The 16,784-nt window shown below is 44.0% G+C and overlaps 2 protein-coding genes across 2 annotated transcripts in view; one reads left to right on the top strand and one right to left on the bottom strand.

The window, feature by feature from the left end:
- Dtd1 (D-aminoacyl-tRNA deacylase 1) overlaps window positions 1-16,784 on the bottom strand; it is a 175,480-nt gene that overhangs the window by 93,985 nt on the left and 64,711 nt on the right. The gene's annotated exons all lie outside the window — the stretch shown is intronic.
- On the top strand, window positions 15,375-15,787 carry LOC127221362 (small ubiquitin-related modifier 2-like). Its single transcript, XM_051183264.1, has one exon. The coding sequence runs from the start codon at window positions 15,375-15,377 to the stop codon at window positions 15,606-15,608; it is 234 nt and encodes a 77-aa protein (XP_051039221.1). The 3' UTR covers window positions 15,609-15,787.

Raw genomic sequence — 16,784 nt, forward strand, 5'->3', positions numbered from 1 at the left:
AATGAGACCAAGGAAACCAGATGGCACTTCATCAATAAGCGGCTCTTTATGTACAAATGACATCTGGCCAGTTAACTCTATCCACAATTCATTAATTCAATAGACAGTTACTAAATGCTTGTTGTTCTCCAAATGGTCCTCCTGCTCAGTACACAGGTCAGCAGCGACAAGTCTCACTATGATTTTCACAGCATCTGTCTGACTCATAACTGACTATAACATGAACTTACAATCATACTGACTCAGCCCAAATCAGCTCCTATACTAGCTACAATGCAATTTTCTGGACTCCTCAGGATCCAAAATGAAATAGAAAATGATCCAAATAATATAAGGGAAAAGACCCGGTAAAGTAATTCCTTCATCTTTAGTGACCTCCTCTGAATCTAAATCTTTTGGGTTGTTATACTACTATTTTGTAAGCGTTGATATGAAGTAGCAATTTTGGAAATACACTTCAACTTCTGAGTGGAAACAAACCTATTTTTTTCATTACTACATGTGATGGATAGTTAATTATTGTCAACTTGCCTTAACCTAGAATCACCAGAGAAGAGAGACTTTCAACTGAGGGATTGTCTACAACAGGTTGGCCTGCGGGTGTGTCTGTGGAAGGCTGTCTTGATGGGCAGCAAAATTCTCTATACAGGGCCTTGAACTGCACAGATGAAGAAAGCTAATTGGACATAGAAACAAGTAAGCTGGCAGCATGGATGCATTCATTTCTCTCTGCTCTTGACTATGGACCAGCTACTTGAGTCATTACCTTAGTGATGGGCTGTAACATGAAACTGTCAGCTACAACCTCTCCACTCAGTGGCTTTGGTCATGGTAGCTTATCACAGCAACAGAAATGAAGCTACAACAGTATTGATAAGCTCAAGACTAAAGCTAACCATTTAAACTCACTAGGCCATTGGGTGTGACATATGAAATGAGCATCCAAGTCTGAAATCAATTTATGGCTTTATAAAGATAGTGAAATTATAGTACCTTGATTGGCTCACATGCCAATCTCTCTCTAAACAGATTCGCAGTTTTCTTTTGGATTTTGCTTACTTTTAAACAGCTGTAACTTGGTTTTGACATAAACTTAAGAGCCATCTGTCAAGGCAGCTTGACATTTTAGTTGCCGCTGAACACTGTGTTAGCTGCAAACTAAGCCTACCTTCTGAAGTTCAGTATCCTGTGCTCAAATCTCTTCCCCAGCAACCGCACTGTCTCTTTCTGGGACCAGGTCTGGTAAAGGCCAAAGAACTAGTCTGTTCCTACAATACTCAACTCTCCATTAAAACACACACACACACACACACACACTGCAGTCATCAGAAAGCAAGCAAGCATGGTCAAGCCAAAACAGTCCCTTTAAAACATCTGTTCTAACAACAGCCAAATAAAGTGATGACAGCGCCTGTGAGAAGCAAAACAGATGACCATGCTGGTGCTGTGTTAATGCTTTATGCAATAAAAAGCATAGGAATAAGTTATCCAGCTTACTCTGGCTTCAACTCTAGGTTATGAAGTCAAATACTTTTAAAAAAAAAGAAGAAGAAGCAATATAATTCAGAGCACAGCCAGCCAGAAACATTAAGCTGCTCTGTGCTTGTGGCTGGGATAAGGCCTTGAGAAATAATGAAAAGGAGGCCGTTGCTGGGGAGTATAACGTTCATCACAAGGATCAATTAAAACCTCCGCATGACCCCAGATCCTTTACAACTGCTAGATTTTAAACATTCTTTCATTGAAATGCTTTCAATTAAACAAGCTGCTAAAGTGGGAGAACAAGTTTGAAACAGTAATGAGGCAATGTCTCCGATGGGAGTAAATGCAAAAGAAAAAGAAGGGAGCCCTATGAAGCTTCCTCTGCACCTCCCCCAAATCCCCCCACGCCACCTACCCACCCTATTCCTTTACTGTGAGGCTAGACAAGCCCCTGCCCCTGTGCACCGTGGGTTCAAGTGCATTTATTTACTCAGGGAAGACTGAGAAGTAACAAAGCATCTATCACTTCTCACCCCTCAAGGTTGTGAGCCATAGCCCCATGCCAACACACCCAAGAACCTGCAGAATCAATTCACATGCATAACTCTAAAAGAAACATTGCAAAGGAACTGGATGCAGCAAGGCTACAGACACGTTTCCCACTAGAGACAAGACAAGGCTGAAGATCGTGAGTCACCGTCTCAACAGAGACCGGAAGCAGCTTGGCAGTTTCTCTGTCCTTCTGCTTGCTTAGTCCTGACTGTGGTTTTTGTGAACCCATGGAGCACAAGACTAGAGAAGAGCAAGAGAATTAGCCACACCATAGTCTCATGCTAAAGACAAGGCTTCCTTATCTCTCATAATGAATGTCTTGAAAACTGAAATGGAATGCAAATATTTGTCAATGCCTGCTCTGTGCCTTGGGATGTTTAAGTTCTGGCTGGCTCTGGTCTTCAGGAGTCGGTAATTTAATTGCATAACAAGAGATGTGCTCTTGAGAAGTCAAATGGAAATGACTACATTTCAAGACAAGGGAGTGTTAACAAACAGCTTTCCACATGTGGTCACAGCTGCCATTTGCATCCAAGGCAGAAACATAGTCTTGCCTGCAAAGGGAGGGCAGAAGGAGAGTGCACAGATATGCAGCCAGGCAGGTGAAAGGCTAAAGGCACAGGCTCCTGACAAGGCTGATTCCCACAGGGAGGGAAGCGGTAGAAGGTGCAGTGGGCTTAGGTTTGATATTTACCCCACAGGAAGCAGACCCAGCAAGGACCTACAGTGGACAACACTATGATCAAAGAAGTCAAAGCGCACAAGGAACCTGTGGTATGCTGGCTCAGTGTAGGGGTCCTGGCACGCAGAGCCACGGCAGCAATTAACTGTTTTGAAGAGATGCTGGCTCATCCTGAACAGTGACACCAAAACTGGAGAATGTGGGTGGCACTTCTGTGCCATTTCCCGGCCTGGTGAGGGGCTAGCAGAGCCCTAACACGGAGCAAGGGCTCAACCAGCATTTACTTCTAAAGCTGTATTTATTACCAACATGGACAACAGGCCTCTGAAGGAGAAGGAGCCAAGATGTGAGGTAGGTCTCAAAAGCCTGAGCCAATGGCAGCTCAGAAGGACAAGGGACTAGGGACCCAGCAGAGGAATGGCAACAAGGCTTTCCTCTGAGCAGAGATGGCTGGCTTATAATTTAAAGCAGCCTGGACAGAGGCCTCAGAGGAGTCACTGGCTGGAAGGCAGTAGTGGAATCTGAGGGACAGGAGGCAGCACAGAGGACAGCCCCTGACCAACATGCCTGTGAACGCCTGACTCCTGAGAGAAGGCTATCTGGTCACACTGTGACCAAGGGCTCCTCCGAGGTCACTTTGGGGAAGCCCTTTTCTGGCACATCCCCAAAGGCATGGCTCTGGGCTCCTGCCACATCACTACCCCCCAGGCTCCACCTCTAAGAATGACTCAGGCTGTGTTCACTGGTGTCCAGATATTATTAGATGTCTACTGAAGGCCCCCTGCCAATACAGTTTAGAAAGAAGCGTCCTGTGGACTCCCCTTCCTCGACTGGAAGCTATGCTTCTACAAACACACGGGGAGGGGGGAGGGGGGAGCATCTCCTCTGAGAGCTTGTTAGCCAGAACAAAGTGCAGCAGACGCCTGAAAACAATGTTTTGCCACAGCTGCAAAACATTCAATTCAAAGTCATTAAAGCAAAAAAAAAAAAAAAAAAAAAAAAACCTCCTGAAGACTTCACAAGCAGGTGTAAAGGTGGAGGAGAAACAGCAGGTGAAGCTGTCTAGCTCTCCTCAGCTCCCTTTGTGACCTGAGGAACAGGAATCCTGCTTTTGTCCACAGTCCTCTCTAAACCCCAAAGGGAAAGGTGGATGCCACTCAGAGAGATACACCTTACTATAATCCCTGGAGGCCTCAGCTTCTACCCCTGACCATGGACAAGCCCTCTGTTGACCACTCAGGACAAAGCTTCCCTCCAGCTGTGCCCTGCTGACACAATGACAACAGGGAACTAATATATACAGTGCCCCCCCCCAAAAAAAAGCAATGGCAGGCTCCAGCTGCCATTCTTTAGGGTCACAGGAAATACAATGCCTGCATTTTTCTAGAATTATCAGGAGATGGACTCATGGTTTACAATCTACATATCTGACACACTTGTGTCCCACAAACAGAAATTCAAGAAAATTCTAATTGCTTGCCAAACTCTAGCCTACAGTCAGGTGGTACTCAATACTTGTTGCTATAACCATACTCCAAAATGTGTTAAGCTTCAAAACATAATGCAAAAAGAGACAATAAAAACTGGTACTACCGACATCTGGCATCTTAAAAGTCTAAACACATAGACTAACACATGTTATTCTGTTCAAGAGCACTACGAGACCCAAACACAGACATATATGACACCTTCAGGAAACTGTGCTAGAAGCAACAATTGTTTTCTTACAGACTGGCAGCCTCAGACTGAACTGAGTAACCACTCTTGGCAGGTGTGGCTATTATGGCAAGTGTGGCTATTGGAATGCACTGCACTGGACGTCTCTGGCTTAGAAGTGTTTCTCATTTGGGATAGGTGAGCACTGTACCCTGAGGTGGGTAGGCACCAATTCCCCCATTTATCTGACAACCATCTTCTGCATATCAAGTGGTATGTCAGGTACTGAAGATATGGCAACAGAAAGCTGAAGTAGAAGCCTAGACAGAAAGGGCCAGCACTAGGATTAAAAGGTGCCCGACATTGGGGGGTGGGGGGGGTGCTGAGGGTGTTTGTAGAGACCCAACAGAGTCAGGGCTCAGAAAAACTGGCTTAAGTTAGAAATGACAAGTGACTGATGCCCTTAACACAGAAGCCCATGATCGTGCAGGGGAGGTGGACAGATCCAGATCACAATCTCTAAGGACTGTGACAGGGAGAGAAGTGCCCACATTGGAGCAGCAAACTAATCCAGTGCCTGCTGCATGCATGTAGTACTCCAGCTTCAACTGCCCATGCATCCCCCCACCCTTCTCTCACATGAACCGTGGTCAGATCAGCAAGCCCTCGAGCCATTCACCAGGAACCCTGTGATGGCGCAGTCTCTCCTTCAGGAAGGAGGAACTGAACCATCTTTTGAGCTCTGCAGTCACTTCTGCTTCCTGGAACACCTGCTGGTGATGAAAAGCAGACTTTGATTTGATGGGTACCAGCTGCTGAGAACAAAACACCCAAGGTAATCACCACCGCAAAACTGCTGCTCTAATGAAAAGCAACACTGTTTGATGGGCTAGGTGCACTTCCAGGAAATCAGAGGTCTGCTTTTCTTTTAAAAGCAAACTACACGGATCCCTTCAGCATTCCACCCACTCCCCACAGCCCTTCTTCATTTCTATATCCACTTAGAATCCTCTCACACCTGCTAGAAGTCCATGATCTTAAGCAATCGCAAGTGCCTAGTTTGAGGGAACCCATTTGCTAGCTGCTGCTGTAGCCTCAGGGGCTACTTAAAGAGACATCAGGCTCCTCCTTGCCCCACCCATTATCAGCACTTGGAAATTCAGCCCAAATCCCGTTTCCTTCAATTCCAGGTTTCATTTATAGGGCCTGGAAACTAATGTGCTTTTTGGCTCATGTAATGAGAAAAACCTTCTTATTAAAACACACACAAACTAACTCCTTTTTCAAAGCAAACAAAACTATTTTCCATGTTGCTTTAAAAGAAAATTAAGCAGACAAAGTACCATCCCTAGGCATATCTAAACTCTGATAAAGGGAGATGGTGAGTGGGAATACTGAACAAAGACAAGATGAACTCAACGGCCCAGGAGAAGAGAAGAATCTCCCTACAGGCACATTCCACACAGTTGCGATGGCAGACAGAGCAGATGCAGGATGGCCAGTTAAATCTAAAGTTCTCACAGTACCAGGAATTTACATGTAAAATGACCCACTGTTAGGCTAAAGGATGTGACTCAGTGAGAGCACTTCCCTAGCTTGTGAGAGGCTCCCGTGTTGCTTCCTAGGACCTCTCCCCCCAAAAGACTAATTCTCGTTTATCTGAAAATCAAACCTACCGGGTATTCTGCAACCCTACAAAAAATATATACAGGTACTTCTCCTCTGAGAGGTAGGGAGACAGGTGTGTCTTCCTCCTAATCTCTTTGACCATAGGCTGGGATTAGTGACTGGGTCAGTTTCAAAGATCAGAGCAGGGAAAGGGAAACACAGTGACTTCACAGTAGAGGGACCAGGTCCAGACTGCAGGCTCCAGGTCATTAGCATGTAGGGATGTCAAGAGGAAACAGGGCACTTAATCTTAGCGTTCCTCTCCAAAGCCTAGAACATTGTCTGGTCATAAAAATTAAAACACACACACACCTCAGACACTGCTGCAGTGTCCGCCAGTACTTGTCACGAATGCCACAGTGCTCCCCACAGACTGGGGCACTGCCACAGACAATGAAATGCTCTGTGGTACCCAAATGGGTCCTAGAACAGAAAAGGAACATGATGGAACAAACAGTGAGATACAATTAATTTTTCATTGCTAGCAATATGCCCAGTGTCCATTTCTGAATTCTGTGCCGTGGAAGTATAAAATGTTAACAATTGGAGAAAATGGAGAATGTGTGTATGGGAACCCTCTGTACTGTTAGCAACATTCCCACAAATCTAAAATCACTCAAAAGATCCAGATTAATCGCCATGCACAGAACTTAAGTCCAAATGGATCAAAGACCTCAACTTTATCCAGCCACACTGAACCTCTTAGAAGAGAAAGTGGGAGGTCCCCTTGAATGAATTGGTACAGGAGACCGCTTCCTGAACATAACACCAGTAGCACAGACACTGAGATCAACAATTAATAAATGGGACCTCCTGAAATTGAAAAGCTTCGGTAAGGCAAAGGACACAGTCAACAAGAAAAGCTTATTTAAAAAAAAACACACACACACACACACACACGTACCCCACCCACCTGGCATTCTTTCATTCACTTCTAGCAAACGCTAATGTCAGTCAAAAAGAAAATCTTACAACCTAGCCCCCTTGCCCTTCTGCCCCATAACTGACCCAACCCCTGTGAGGGTTTGTCCCCAGATAAAAGCCTGCCCTGTCTAAGTCAAATCAAATGTAAAGAAATTAAAGGAGAGCAAGCAAGAGGGCTCAGCTGGTAAAGGGGCCTGCTGCACAAACACTGCAATCAGTGTTAGACCTGTGCAACCCCTGTAAAAGGAAGGGTGGAGGAGGAGCCAGCATGGCGGCTCAAGGGTTAAGACCATGGATGCTCTTCCAGAAGACCTGGGTTCAATCCCCACTACCCACATGGCAGCTCACAATATCTGTAATTCCAGTCCTTGGGGATCTGAAGCCTTCTTCTGGCTTCTAGGGACACCATATGAATGTGGTACACAGACATACAAACAGGCAAAACACCCATACACACAAAATTTTAAAAAAAAATTAAGTACAAGGGAAAAATTATTTCACAAAGTTGTCCTCTGGTCTTCATACATGAGCTATGGCATGCGCCTATACAAAGATCACGTATGCACACATGTTCACACATACATCCACACAAGGAATAACAACAATAACATTTCAAGGAATTGTGAAATTGCTTCAAACTTTCCCCACAAATGCAGGAAGGGGACTGATAAGGGAAGGCGATGCATCAGTGCTAATTAGCACCTCTTTGAAACAGGAAATGAACAACGGCAGAGCACCATGGTCTTCCCAGGGTAATCAGCCATCTCAGTTTGTCTGAAAGCTTCATATCTCAGAAAAATCTCTCAGCCCTAAGAAAACCTCATCTGTCTGTCTGTCTGTCTGTGCGTTTGTCTGCCTGTCTGTCTTTGTGTCTACCTGTGTGAACCATGTGAACATATGTGTAGAGGTGTGTTATGAACACTAGGGCACACACATAAATACTACATACTTAGAATGTGGAAGGAAATATTTGAAAAACCAGGTACAGTTCCAGAGTCCAGGGAAGTAATTATGTTTATAGAAGCTCTAGAAAGTTAAATGTGATCCCACATGCCTATAATTCCAGCACTTGGAAGGCTGAAGCAAGAGGTTCACACTGAGTTTGAGGCCAGCCTGAGTTACACAGTGAGCATAAAGCCAGCCTGGAAAACAGTAAAACTTTATCTTGAAAGGAAAACAATGTGTTTAAAGCTGTAGAGTAGCAACCTGCCTTCTTGAGCATCTAGCTGCCACCACTGCTTATTAATACTCAACAGTGGTTCCAGGATAGGAAGTCTTTGCCATTATCTGTAAAAATACAAACACCACCTTTGTACCAAGCCTGGAATATACTTCTAGACCACTCCAAGAGCCTATGAAAAAGGCTGTTTAGAACAGTGAGGCCAAGCAGGGCAGCATGAGTTGCTGTGCACAAACTTGAACATACAGGTTCAGCAGACACCAATTCAAGCACCAGACCTCTGTGCACGAAAACACCCAGCCAGTAGCCCCTGTCCCGCTGCCATGCATCCTAAGTCTGAAAACAGATGCAAAAACAGGTGCTCCCTGGGTGCAGTCAGAGGGGCTCCCCTCTGCATGCTTGCATCTGGAAGCCTGAATTTGAGCAAACAATGCCTTCAGCCAGGCTGAACTCGTTGGTGGGAAAGGTCAGATGTTGTGGCATACCTCAGGTGTTATCAGAATAGCAGTGACCATGGGCTTTTGCATGATATGTGGACCAGACACATAACTGCAGTGTCCTCTTACAGAAGAAGCAAGGTCATAACTGTAAACACAAGGAGTTTGAGAAGGAAACAAAATTATGTTCAGAGGATTTCTACAAACTCAGATTTATACATTTTCAAAACTACAACACAAGGCCCAGGCAGTTTCCCAGGGAAGAGCCTAAAGAGACATGACAAAAGTAATGCCAAGGCCTGGCTTGAATCCTAAAGAAGAAAAGAATAACTGCTGGGGAGAAGGGGCTAAAAACATGCTAGAGGTGGGCATGGTGGCTCACACCTTTAATCCCAGCACTCAGGTCAGAGGCAGGAGGATCTCTGTGAGTTTGAAGCCAGCCTGGTCTACAGGGTAAGTTCCAAGACATCCAGAACTAAACAGAGAAACCCTGTCTCAAAAAAAACTAACCAAACAAATAAAAACTAGATAACGAATTGCGTACTTTCAATAATTCAGCTATTCTCAGGAAGGATACGAGATTTGTTCAGAAGGAAAATTCCTTTTACTGTTTTTGCAACTTTTCCATGTCTAAAATTATTAATTCAAAATGTTTTTTTAAAAGATGTATTTTGTGTGTAGCATACAAAAGATTCTAAAACTACACAAGCAGACCACTGGAATTCTTGTACAAAGACATCCCACAGTTACTGTGAAGGTTATGAAAACTGACATACCTCCTTTTGCGAAAATCTCAAACTCAAAGTAATCCTTGCAAACGAGGCTGTAAAGTATGAGTACTTCATCAAACATGACAGGAGCAGCTGTCCCAAATGCCAAGGACATGTCACACTATTATTCTAACTACTTGTCAAGTTTTTAGCTCAGCCCAGCATTTGATGGAAATGTAACTGAGGTGCGTGGACCAGTCTCTTCCCAGAACTCAATTTGTTCCTGAGGCCAGAGAATCTAGAGAGAGAATGGCAGTAAAGGCAACAGCTGGCTCCGCACAGCCCTGAAGTCCCAGCCTCGGGCACTGTCAGGAAGTCTGCACTGGCGCTTGTCTATACAATCCTATAGCACAACAGCTTGTGAAATACTTGTGAGCTGCTGGGACTCTGCTGCTCTGACTCCACAACCAGAGGATGGCTGCTGGAGATGTCAGGGTGTTACAGTTTGGATCTCCAAAGTCCCCCAGAAGTCAATATGAAGACTTTCCCCATCCCATTGTACAAATGGGAGGTGGTGGAGATGGGGCCTAGTAAAATGAAGTTGGGTTGATGGGAGTATGTCCTTGAAGGTCCTGTCTCTTTCACATCCTGACTGTCATCAAGTACAAAGCTTCTCTGCTGTGTGCTCCATTATGAGCCATGCCATCATAGGCAAAGGGTCAGGGCCAGCTACCATGACCTGAGACTTCTGACACCATGAGCCAAAATAAACTTCTCCTCCTTATAAGCTGATAGCCCACGTATTTTGTCAGTGATGGAAGGCTGACTAGCCTTCCCTCCAGGGAAGGGCCAGCCAGTTACAGAAGCAGACACTGAGCACAGCTGTCCATGGTCCCCAGACCCACGCACTCTCAGAAGTACTGAACCGAGCAATGTCCCCATTTTATTAATAAGAAGAGGTGTTCATGGTTCCAGTGATCTACATTCACTTACTTATAAACAGCATGTCTTCTGTGGCATTTACACTTAGTGATGTTATAAAGTATCTAAAACAGAATTTTTAGAAAATAAGTAACATATAAGGAGTGATACATACTTCCTATACTCTGTGAGGCGACTGTTAGCTTAAGTCCCTAGCACCATTCACTGTACCCTGAGTTTGGCTTAAGGATGATGGGGGAGGGGCATTAGAGGCACTAGGAGGCTCTAGCTCAATCCAGATGCTCAGGCTGAGTAAAGCTGCAAGCCTCTAAAGAGACCCTACCCACAACCTTATAGTCACATTCCTGCCTCCCACCTCTTTGAGTGTAGTTGAAAATGCAAAGTGAGCATCCCATTTTCCCATTAAAAATTGTTCCATCAGTCCCCAAGACTGTAAAGATGAACAGAAGATGCTTAAAATGTTATATGCTGCCTGCCCCAAGGTCATTAGCCAAATAATGTCCCAGTCTCAGTCATCCGGATCTGCTGGCAGACCCAGGACCATTCTACACAGTGGCTTCTGAAAGGGCCTTTACTCCTAGTATCTGTGCCTTTACGTAGCCCCTCTGCCTGGCCACCATTCACAGCAATGGCCTAGACAGTCACAGGACACTGCAGGAAATGACAGCCACTACATTTCTGAGGCTTCATCACAAGAGGCAGCACAGCTTTCTCCTCGTCCTTGCCATAAGGAAGCCCTCCTTCTCCTCAGTGTATATGAATTTCCTTGTGTATAGACTGGCTAGAACTTGATCTCATAGGGTTTTTGTTTTGGGGGGTAGGATTTTGCTATATAGCTGAGGCTAGCTTGAAATCAAGTCTTCATACTTTTTGTCTATGCCTTCTCCTTCCCAAGTGCCAGGATTACAGGCATATACTACTGTGCCCAGGTATGGCTTTCTCTCTCATGGAAATAGGAGACTACTGAAGCATTTATCTTTTTTTTTTTTTTTTTTGGAGACAGGGTTTCTCTGTGTAGCTTTGTAGACCTGGCCGGCCCAGCCTAATTATTCTTTATCAATAAAAAGCTGGGAGTCAGATATCAGGGTAAGAACCTGAGTGATCAGAGAAGCGGCAGAGAAGTGACCAGTAACCTCCTCTCTCTTGTTCCTCAATCCAAAAAGGCCCTCTCTCTCTAAGGCCCACCCTATGACTTCCTGTGTCTATCTGTCCTCCGTCCTCCAAAACATCTATGGCTAATGTTGGTCAACTAGTAGCTAGCTTCATCCTCCCGATTCAAAGCTAACTTTATTGGCAGTCTCAGGAGAGTTCAGACTGGAATCAAAATACTCCACAACAGATTTGTCTTCTCTCTCTCTCTCTCTCTCTCTCTCTCTCTCTCTCTCTCTCTCTCTCTCTCTTTCTCTCTCTCTCTCTCTCTCTCTCTCTCTCACACACACACACACACACACACACTATGCTTAAAACAGGTAGAGGGAAGCTGGGTGTTGGTGGCCCACGCCTTTAATCCCAGCACTCAGGAGGCAGAGGCAGGGGGATCTCTGTAAGTTCGAGGCCAGCCTGGTCTACAGAGTGAGTCCCCATGCTAGAGGGGTCTAGAGAGATGGCTCAGCAGTTAAGAGCACTTGCTGCTCTTCCAGGAGACTTTGGTTTGATTCCCAGAACCTGCATAGAGGCTCCCAATTATCTGTAACCCCATTCCAGTGCCTTTTTATGACTTCCTCAGGCACTGCATACATGTGGCATGCAAACAAAACACCCATATACACAAAATACACAGCAGATGCTATAAGAAACTAAGACTCAAGCACCAGTATTCAGCGAGAAGGCAGTAGCATGAGAGGCATTCAAATGGCCAGTCCTTTTGTCATTAAAATGTTATAGAAGATTGTACAAATGAGCAAAAACCTTGTTCACATTGATGTGTCACTATCATTTGATATTTGTCTTAAATAATAATTCACAGTAAAGGTTTTAACTGGGGAAAAGTAAAAAAGAACACACACAAAATGAGCTTGGCTCACAGAAGCCCTAAGTTATGAAAAAATAGCTTTATTAAATTATTAAATTAAATGAGCTATTCATAATTACATATTGAATGGTTACTTTTTATGAACTTTCTTCTCAAACTGGATGGTGAATGCAAAACTTCATGATGCTAGCCCCATAGGTTCAATGGGGACTAATGCCATCCTTCCAACCTGAACAGAAAACCCAGGGACAGAAAACTGAAAGCATAAGGCCACTCTGCATAGCCAGACACACAAAGCTCTCACCTTAGTCACTGGCTCCTCCAGACTTGGGCCCTCCTTCACAATGACAGCAATAGAAGTAACTGTCTAATCAGAAGCAGAGAAGAAACTGCACTTACCAATCACCTCACCTCTCTGATCAGAACTGAGTTATCTGAAGCAGCTGTACATTAAGCAAATGACCCAAAGACCAAGCTTACCAATGGCTTTTCTACACTGCAGAAGTGGGAAGCAGCTGCCACCTTCCATCCTTCCCTATTTTGAAATGTCAGTGTACTTAAACTTTAGTCTTTTTAACCAGTGCACAGTATTTGCCACTACATGTGAGACAGTGTCTGTCCAACATCTCATCTACTAGTTGTTTAAGGAATGCTGGGCAGAGCACCCTTATATCAATATGGCATACTTCCAGTGGGGTTTGCAAACATAAAACAGATCAAGTAGTATGTTCTTCATCTTGGTCAGTACTAATAACTGTCTTTCAAAAAGAGGCTTCACCAGCTTGTCCTTACCAAGAATGTCCCAAAGTGACGATTTCCTTGTATGTTTCTTGATAATCTTTTTTAAATTCATTTCTCAAGTGTGTGTGTGTGTGTGTGTGTGTGTGTGTGTGTGTGTGTGTGTGTATTTGTGTCCAAAGATCTCCTGGAGTTGGAGTTACACACTGTTGTGAGCCACCTGCTGCTGAGTGTTTACAACTGAACTTGGGTCCTTACTCGTAACCACTGAGCCCAAACATCTTGTAAATATTAACAATTTTCAGTTTTTATCAATATAAACAAGCAAAACAATGGGATATTACAATTTGTATTTTCTGGATCTTCAGTAAGATTGATCATGTTTTCAAATCACCCCCCATCCAAAGCTTTTACTTTGAACCAAGGATAGTAGTGCACGCCTTTAATCCCAGCACTTGAGAGGCAGAGTCAGGCAGATCCTTGTGAGTTCATTGCTAGCACAGTCTACATAGTGAGTTCCAGGACAGCCATAACACACAGTAAGACAAACAAACAAACAAAAACAAAAAAGCTTTAACTTTGAGACACCATTGAAAAAAATTCATTCAGAGAATGAATACAACCCAATCAGAAGACAATGGTGCCTGTTGGCTAATTCTGAAGCTGAAGTTCTGGGAGTCTGACATGTTACAGGGCTGGGGGGGATAAAGAAACTCTGGCCAAAATGGATCAGTGCTAAGATCCTTGCTGTGATACTATCTATACTCAGCTTGTAAGATGTTTCCATTGGGTGTAATGGACAAAGGTTCTCACTTTTTATGTAGTGTTGGAGATGGAACCCAGGAGCCCATAGATACCCTGCAAGCCAAGTGCTATACCACTGAGTCAAACCCTAGGCCCTCAGCATATTATTTCCTAGAAATTTATGTGACCCTATAAATTATAACAAAAAACTCAACTAAAAATACTGCAACAATGACTGTGGGGGAAGGCACTTATAATCATAAAAGTTGGGAAGCAGAGGCAAGAGAATCAGAAATTCAAGGTCATCCTTGGATGACCTTGAATTTCTACATAATGAGTTATAGGTCCTCCTCGGCTAGGAGACCTGCTGTATGAAACTACTCCTGGAGAAACATAAAGAAATGTCTACTGCCCTGGATGGGAAATCAACAAAGTAACGATACCACCAAAACCCAGCTTTGTGAAGCAATGAGTTTATTGAGGCTACTCGAAGGGTGTGGGATCAGGGGTCACTTACAGAAACCTGGACAACTCAAAGGCAGCTGCATCACCAAAGCTGCATCACCCAACCCAGGACAGGTGACGACTTGTGAAAACTGGAACCCTGAAGCTCTCTACACAACCTGCAGGGGCTCCATGGGAAAGGGTTTCCCTTAGAAGTCTGTTATTCTTATATAATATGAAAGGAAAGAGAGACATCTGGAAAAGCCTCGGGGACTTCCTGAAACTTAGGAGATTTTCACTTCCCAAGTCTTAAGGAGAAATCTAAGATGGAAAGTTTCAACTTAGAGGAAACTGCTTCACAAGACTCTGCCTCAAGTTTTTAAAATTCCAAATATCTTCTCACATCTAATTGTTTTCTTCTAAGTTCCTTTATGACAAAGCTGAGCTCATTTTTTTATGTAGTTAAATTTAGTTTTATTTTTATGTGTCCTGTGTTTATGTGATTGATGAACAGAAACTATATCTGTGTTAAGGTCTTTTTTTAATCATTTTTAAAGTCTTTTTTTAATTAACCATAACAAACCTTATAAAAGATAAAATTCAGCAAATCTGGCTATGACCTTGAAAGAATGATACTTCTGTAACCTCAATTTCAAATTTACGTTGACATAACAAGAAAAGGGAAGCTAAACATGACACAGTGGGAAAGTGTGTGCATGCATAATAAGCTCAAGAGGTTAGGAAGAGAAAGGTCCTGTGAAGTCAGCAGAACATCAGAGCCCCCTAGCTTTTCCCCACCATTCACAGAGAGGGCATGTCAGGGCCGAGGTGCAAAGTGACACTGGGCACTGCACCTGATCTGTAGCAGACCAATCAGAAAAAGAAGTGCAGCCAGTTATACCTTGGTAAAGCTTTCTTTCAGGGCATACAATAATAATAATAATAATAATAATAATAATAATAATAATTTGAAGTGAAGCTTGTTAGCAGACACCTGTAAATTCCAGGATCTGAGAATATGAGGCAGGGGGACTACGATGTAAGGCCAGCCTGGGCTAAAAGGTAAGACCCTATGTCCAAAAGAAAAGCTTTAAACCTATCTTGAAATTGTAAATACCCGGTCCACCGCGGCCGCCTCCTTCTGCCGCTGCTGGTGCTGCCAGTGTGCTCCCTCGGTGCGGACCCCGTGCCCCTTTTGTGCCTCTTTTGTGAAGTGGCAGCTCAGGAGACCCTGGCGCTCGCCATGGCCGACGAGAAACCCAAGGAAGGAGTCAAGACCGGTCATATTAATTTGAAGGCGGCGGGGCAGGATGGTTCTGTGGTGCCTTATTGTGAACGACAGAGATTGTCAATGAGGCAGATCAGATTCCGGTTTGATGGACAGCCAATCAATGAAACAGACACACCTGCACAGTTGGAAATGGAGGATGAAGATACGATTGATGTGTTCCAGCAGCAAACAGGAGGTGTCTACTAAAAAGGGAACCTGCTACTTTACTCCAGAATTTTGTTATAGACCAAGAATACATTCGCAATTAGAAAGCCGCAATTTGGTTCCGCCACATCCTGACTACTACAGTATAGTTTTTTCTATTCTTTCATTTCCCTGTCCCCATTTCTTTATTGTACATAAAGTAACTGGTGTATGTGCACAAGTATATTGCGCGTTTTTTTCTTTTTTAAACTAAATGGCCAATGTTGTGTTTTGATTGACATCAGATAGAGATGGTCTGGGAGAGAATAAAATACTGGTTCTGTGAAAATATCCCCCTTTCTCCATAGTGGCATGCTCATTCAGCTCTTATCTTTATATTCCAGTAAGTTATTTTGCTCTCAGTGTTTTAACAAAAGAACCCAACAACAAAATCCTTGCATATCTTGTTCGATTGGAGAATTTTAATGTTTTTCATTTATCATTGTAAAACCAAGGACAATTTTATAACTTTTTTGTATGTAGCTGTTACATGTAGGGCAATCTGTCTTTAAGTAGGGGTAAATTACTCTTGAACAAAATGATCCTAGATAGTTTTCCCTCCAAGTCAAGCGTCTTGTTGTTTAAATAAACTTCTTGTTTAAAAAAAGGAAGAAAGGAAGAAAGAAAGAAAGAAAGAAAGGAAGGAAGGAAGGAAGGAAGGAAGGAAGGAAGGAAGAAAGGAAGAAAGGAAGAAAGGAAGGAAGGAAGGAAGAAAGAGAAATTGTAAATACCCATACTGGAGGGTCTGCACTTACTTTGTTTTCTCTTAAGAAAAGGTATACACCCGCCTCGCCCCTCATCACCTACTATGGGTGAGAAAGCTGGACTTGGGGTCACGAGAGTGGGAGAGCTAACCCTGCCCTCACCAGATGCAGCATTTGAGGGAGCAGGCACTGCACCTCACCTTCCCCTGTCCCCCAGCCCTCACCACATGTGGCAGGTAGGAAAGCTGGCCTTGAGTTCAGGAGAATGGGAGAGCTGGTCTAGCCCATCACTGGCTGCGGCACAGGGGAGGGAAGCACATGGGCGCTGACTGGCCAGCTAGGTCTGAGGGTTTCCTACCTGTGCCCCTCAGCACTAAGGTTACAGGCATGCAGCACCATAGCTGACTTCTCTCTCTCTCTCTCTCTCTCTCTCTCTCTCTCTCTCTCTCTCTCTCTCTCTCTCTCCTGTGTGTGT

The sequence above is a fragment of the Phodopus roborovskii genome, unplaced genomic scaffold (assembly GCF_943737965.1).
Source record: "Phodopus roborovskii unplaced genomic scaffold, PHOROB, whole genome shotgun sequence".
Lineage (NCBI taxonomy): Eukaryota > Metazoa > Chordata > Mammalia > Rodentia > Cricetidae > Phodopus > Phodopus roborovskii.

Coding starts and splice junctions, on each gene's coding strand:
- LOC127221362 (XM_051183264.1), top strand. CDS start 15,375: ATGGCCGACGAGAAACCCAAGGAAGGAGTCAAGACCGGTCATATTAAT.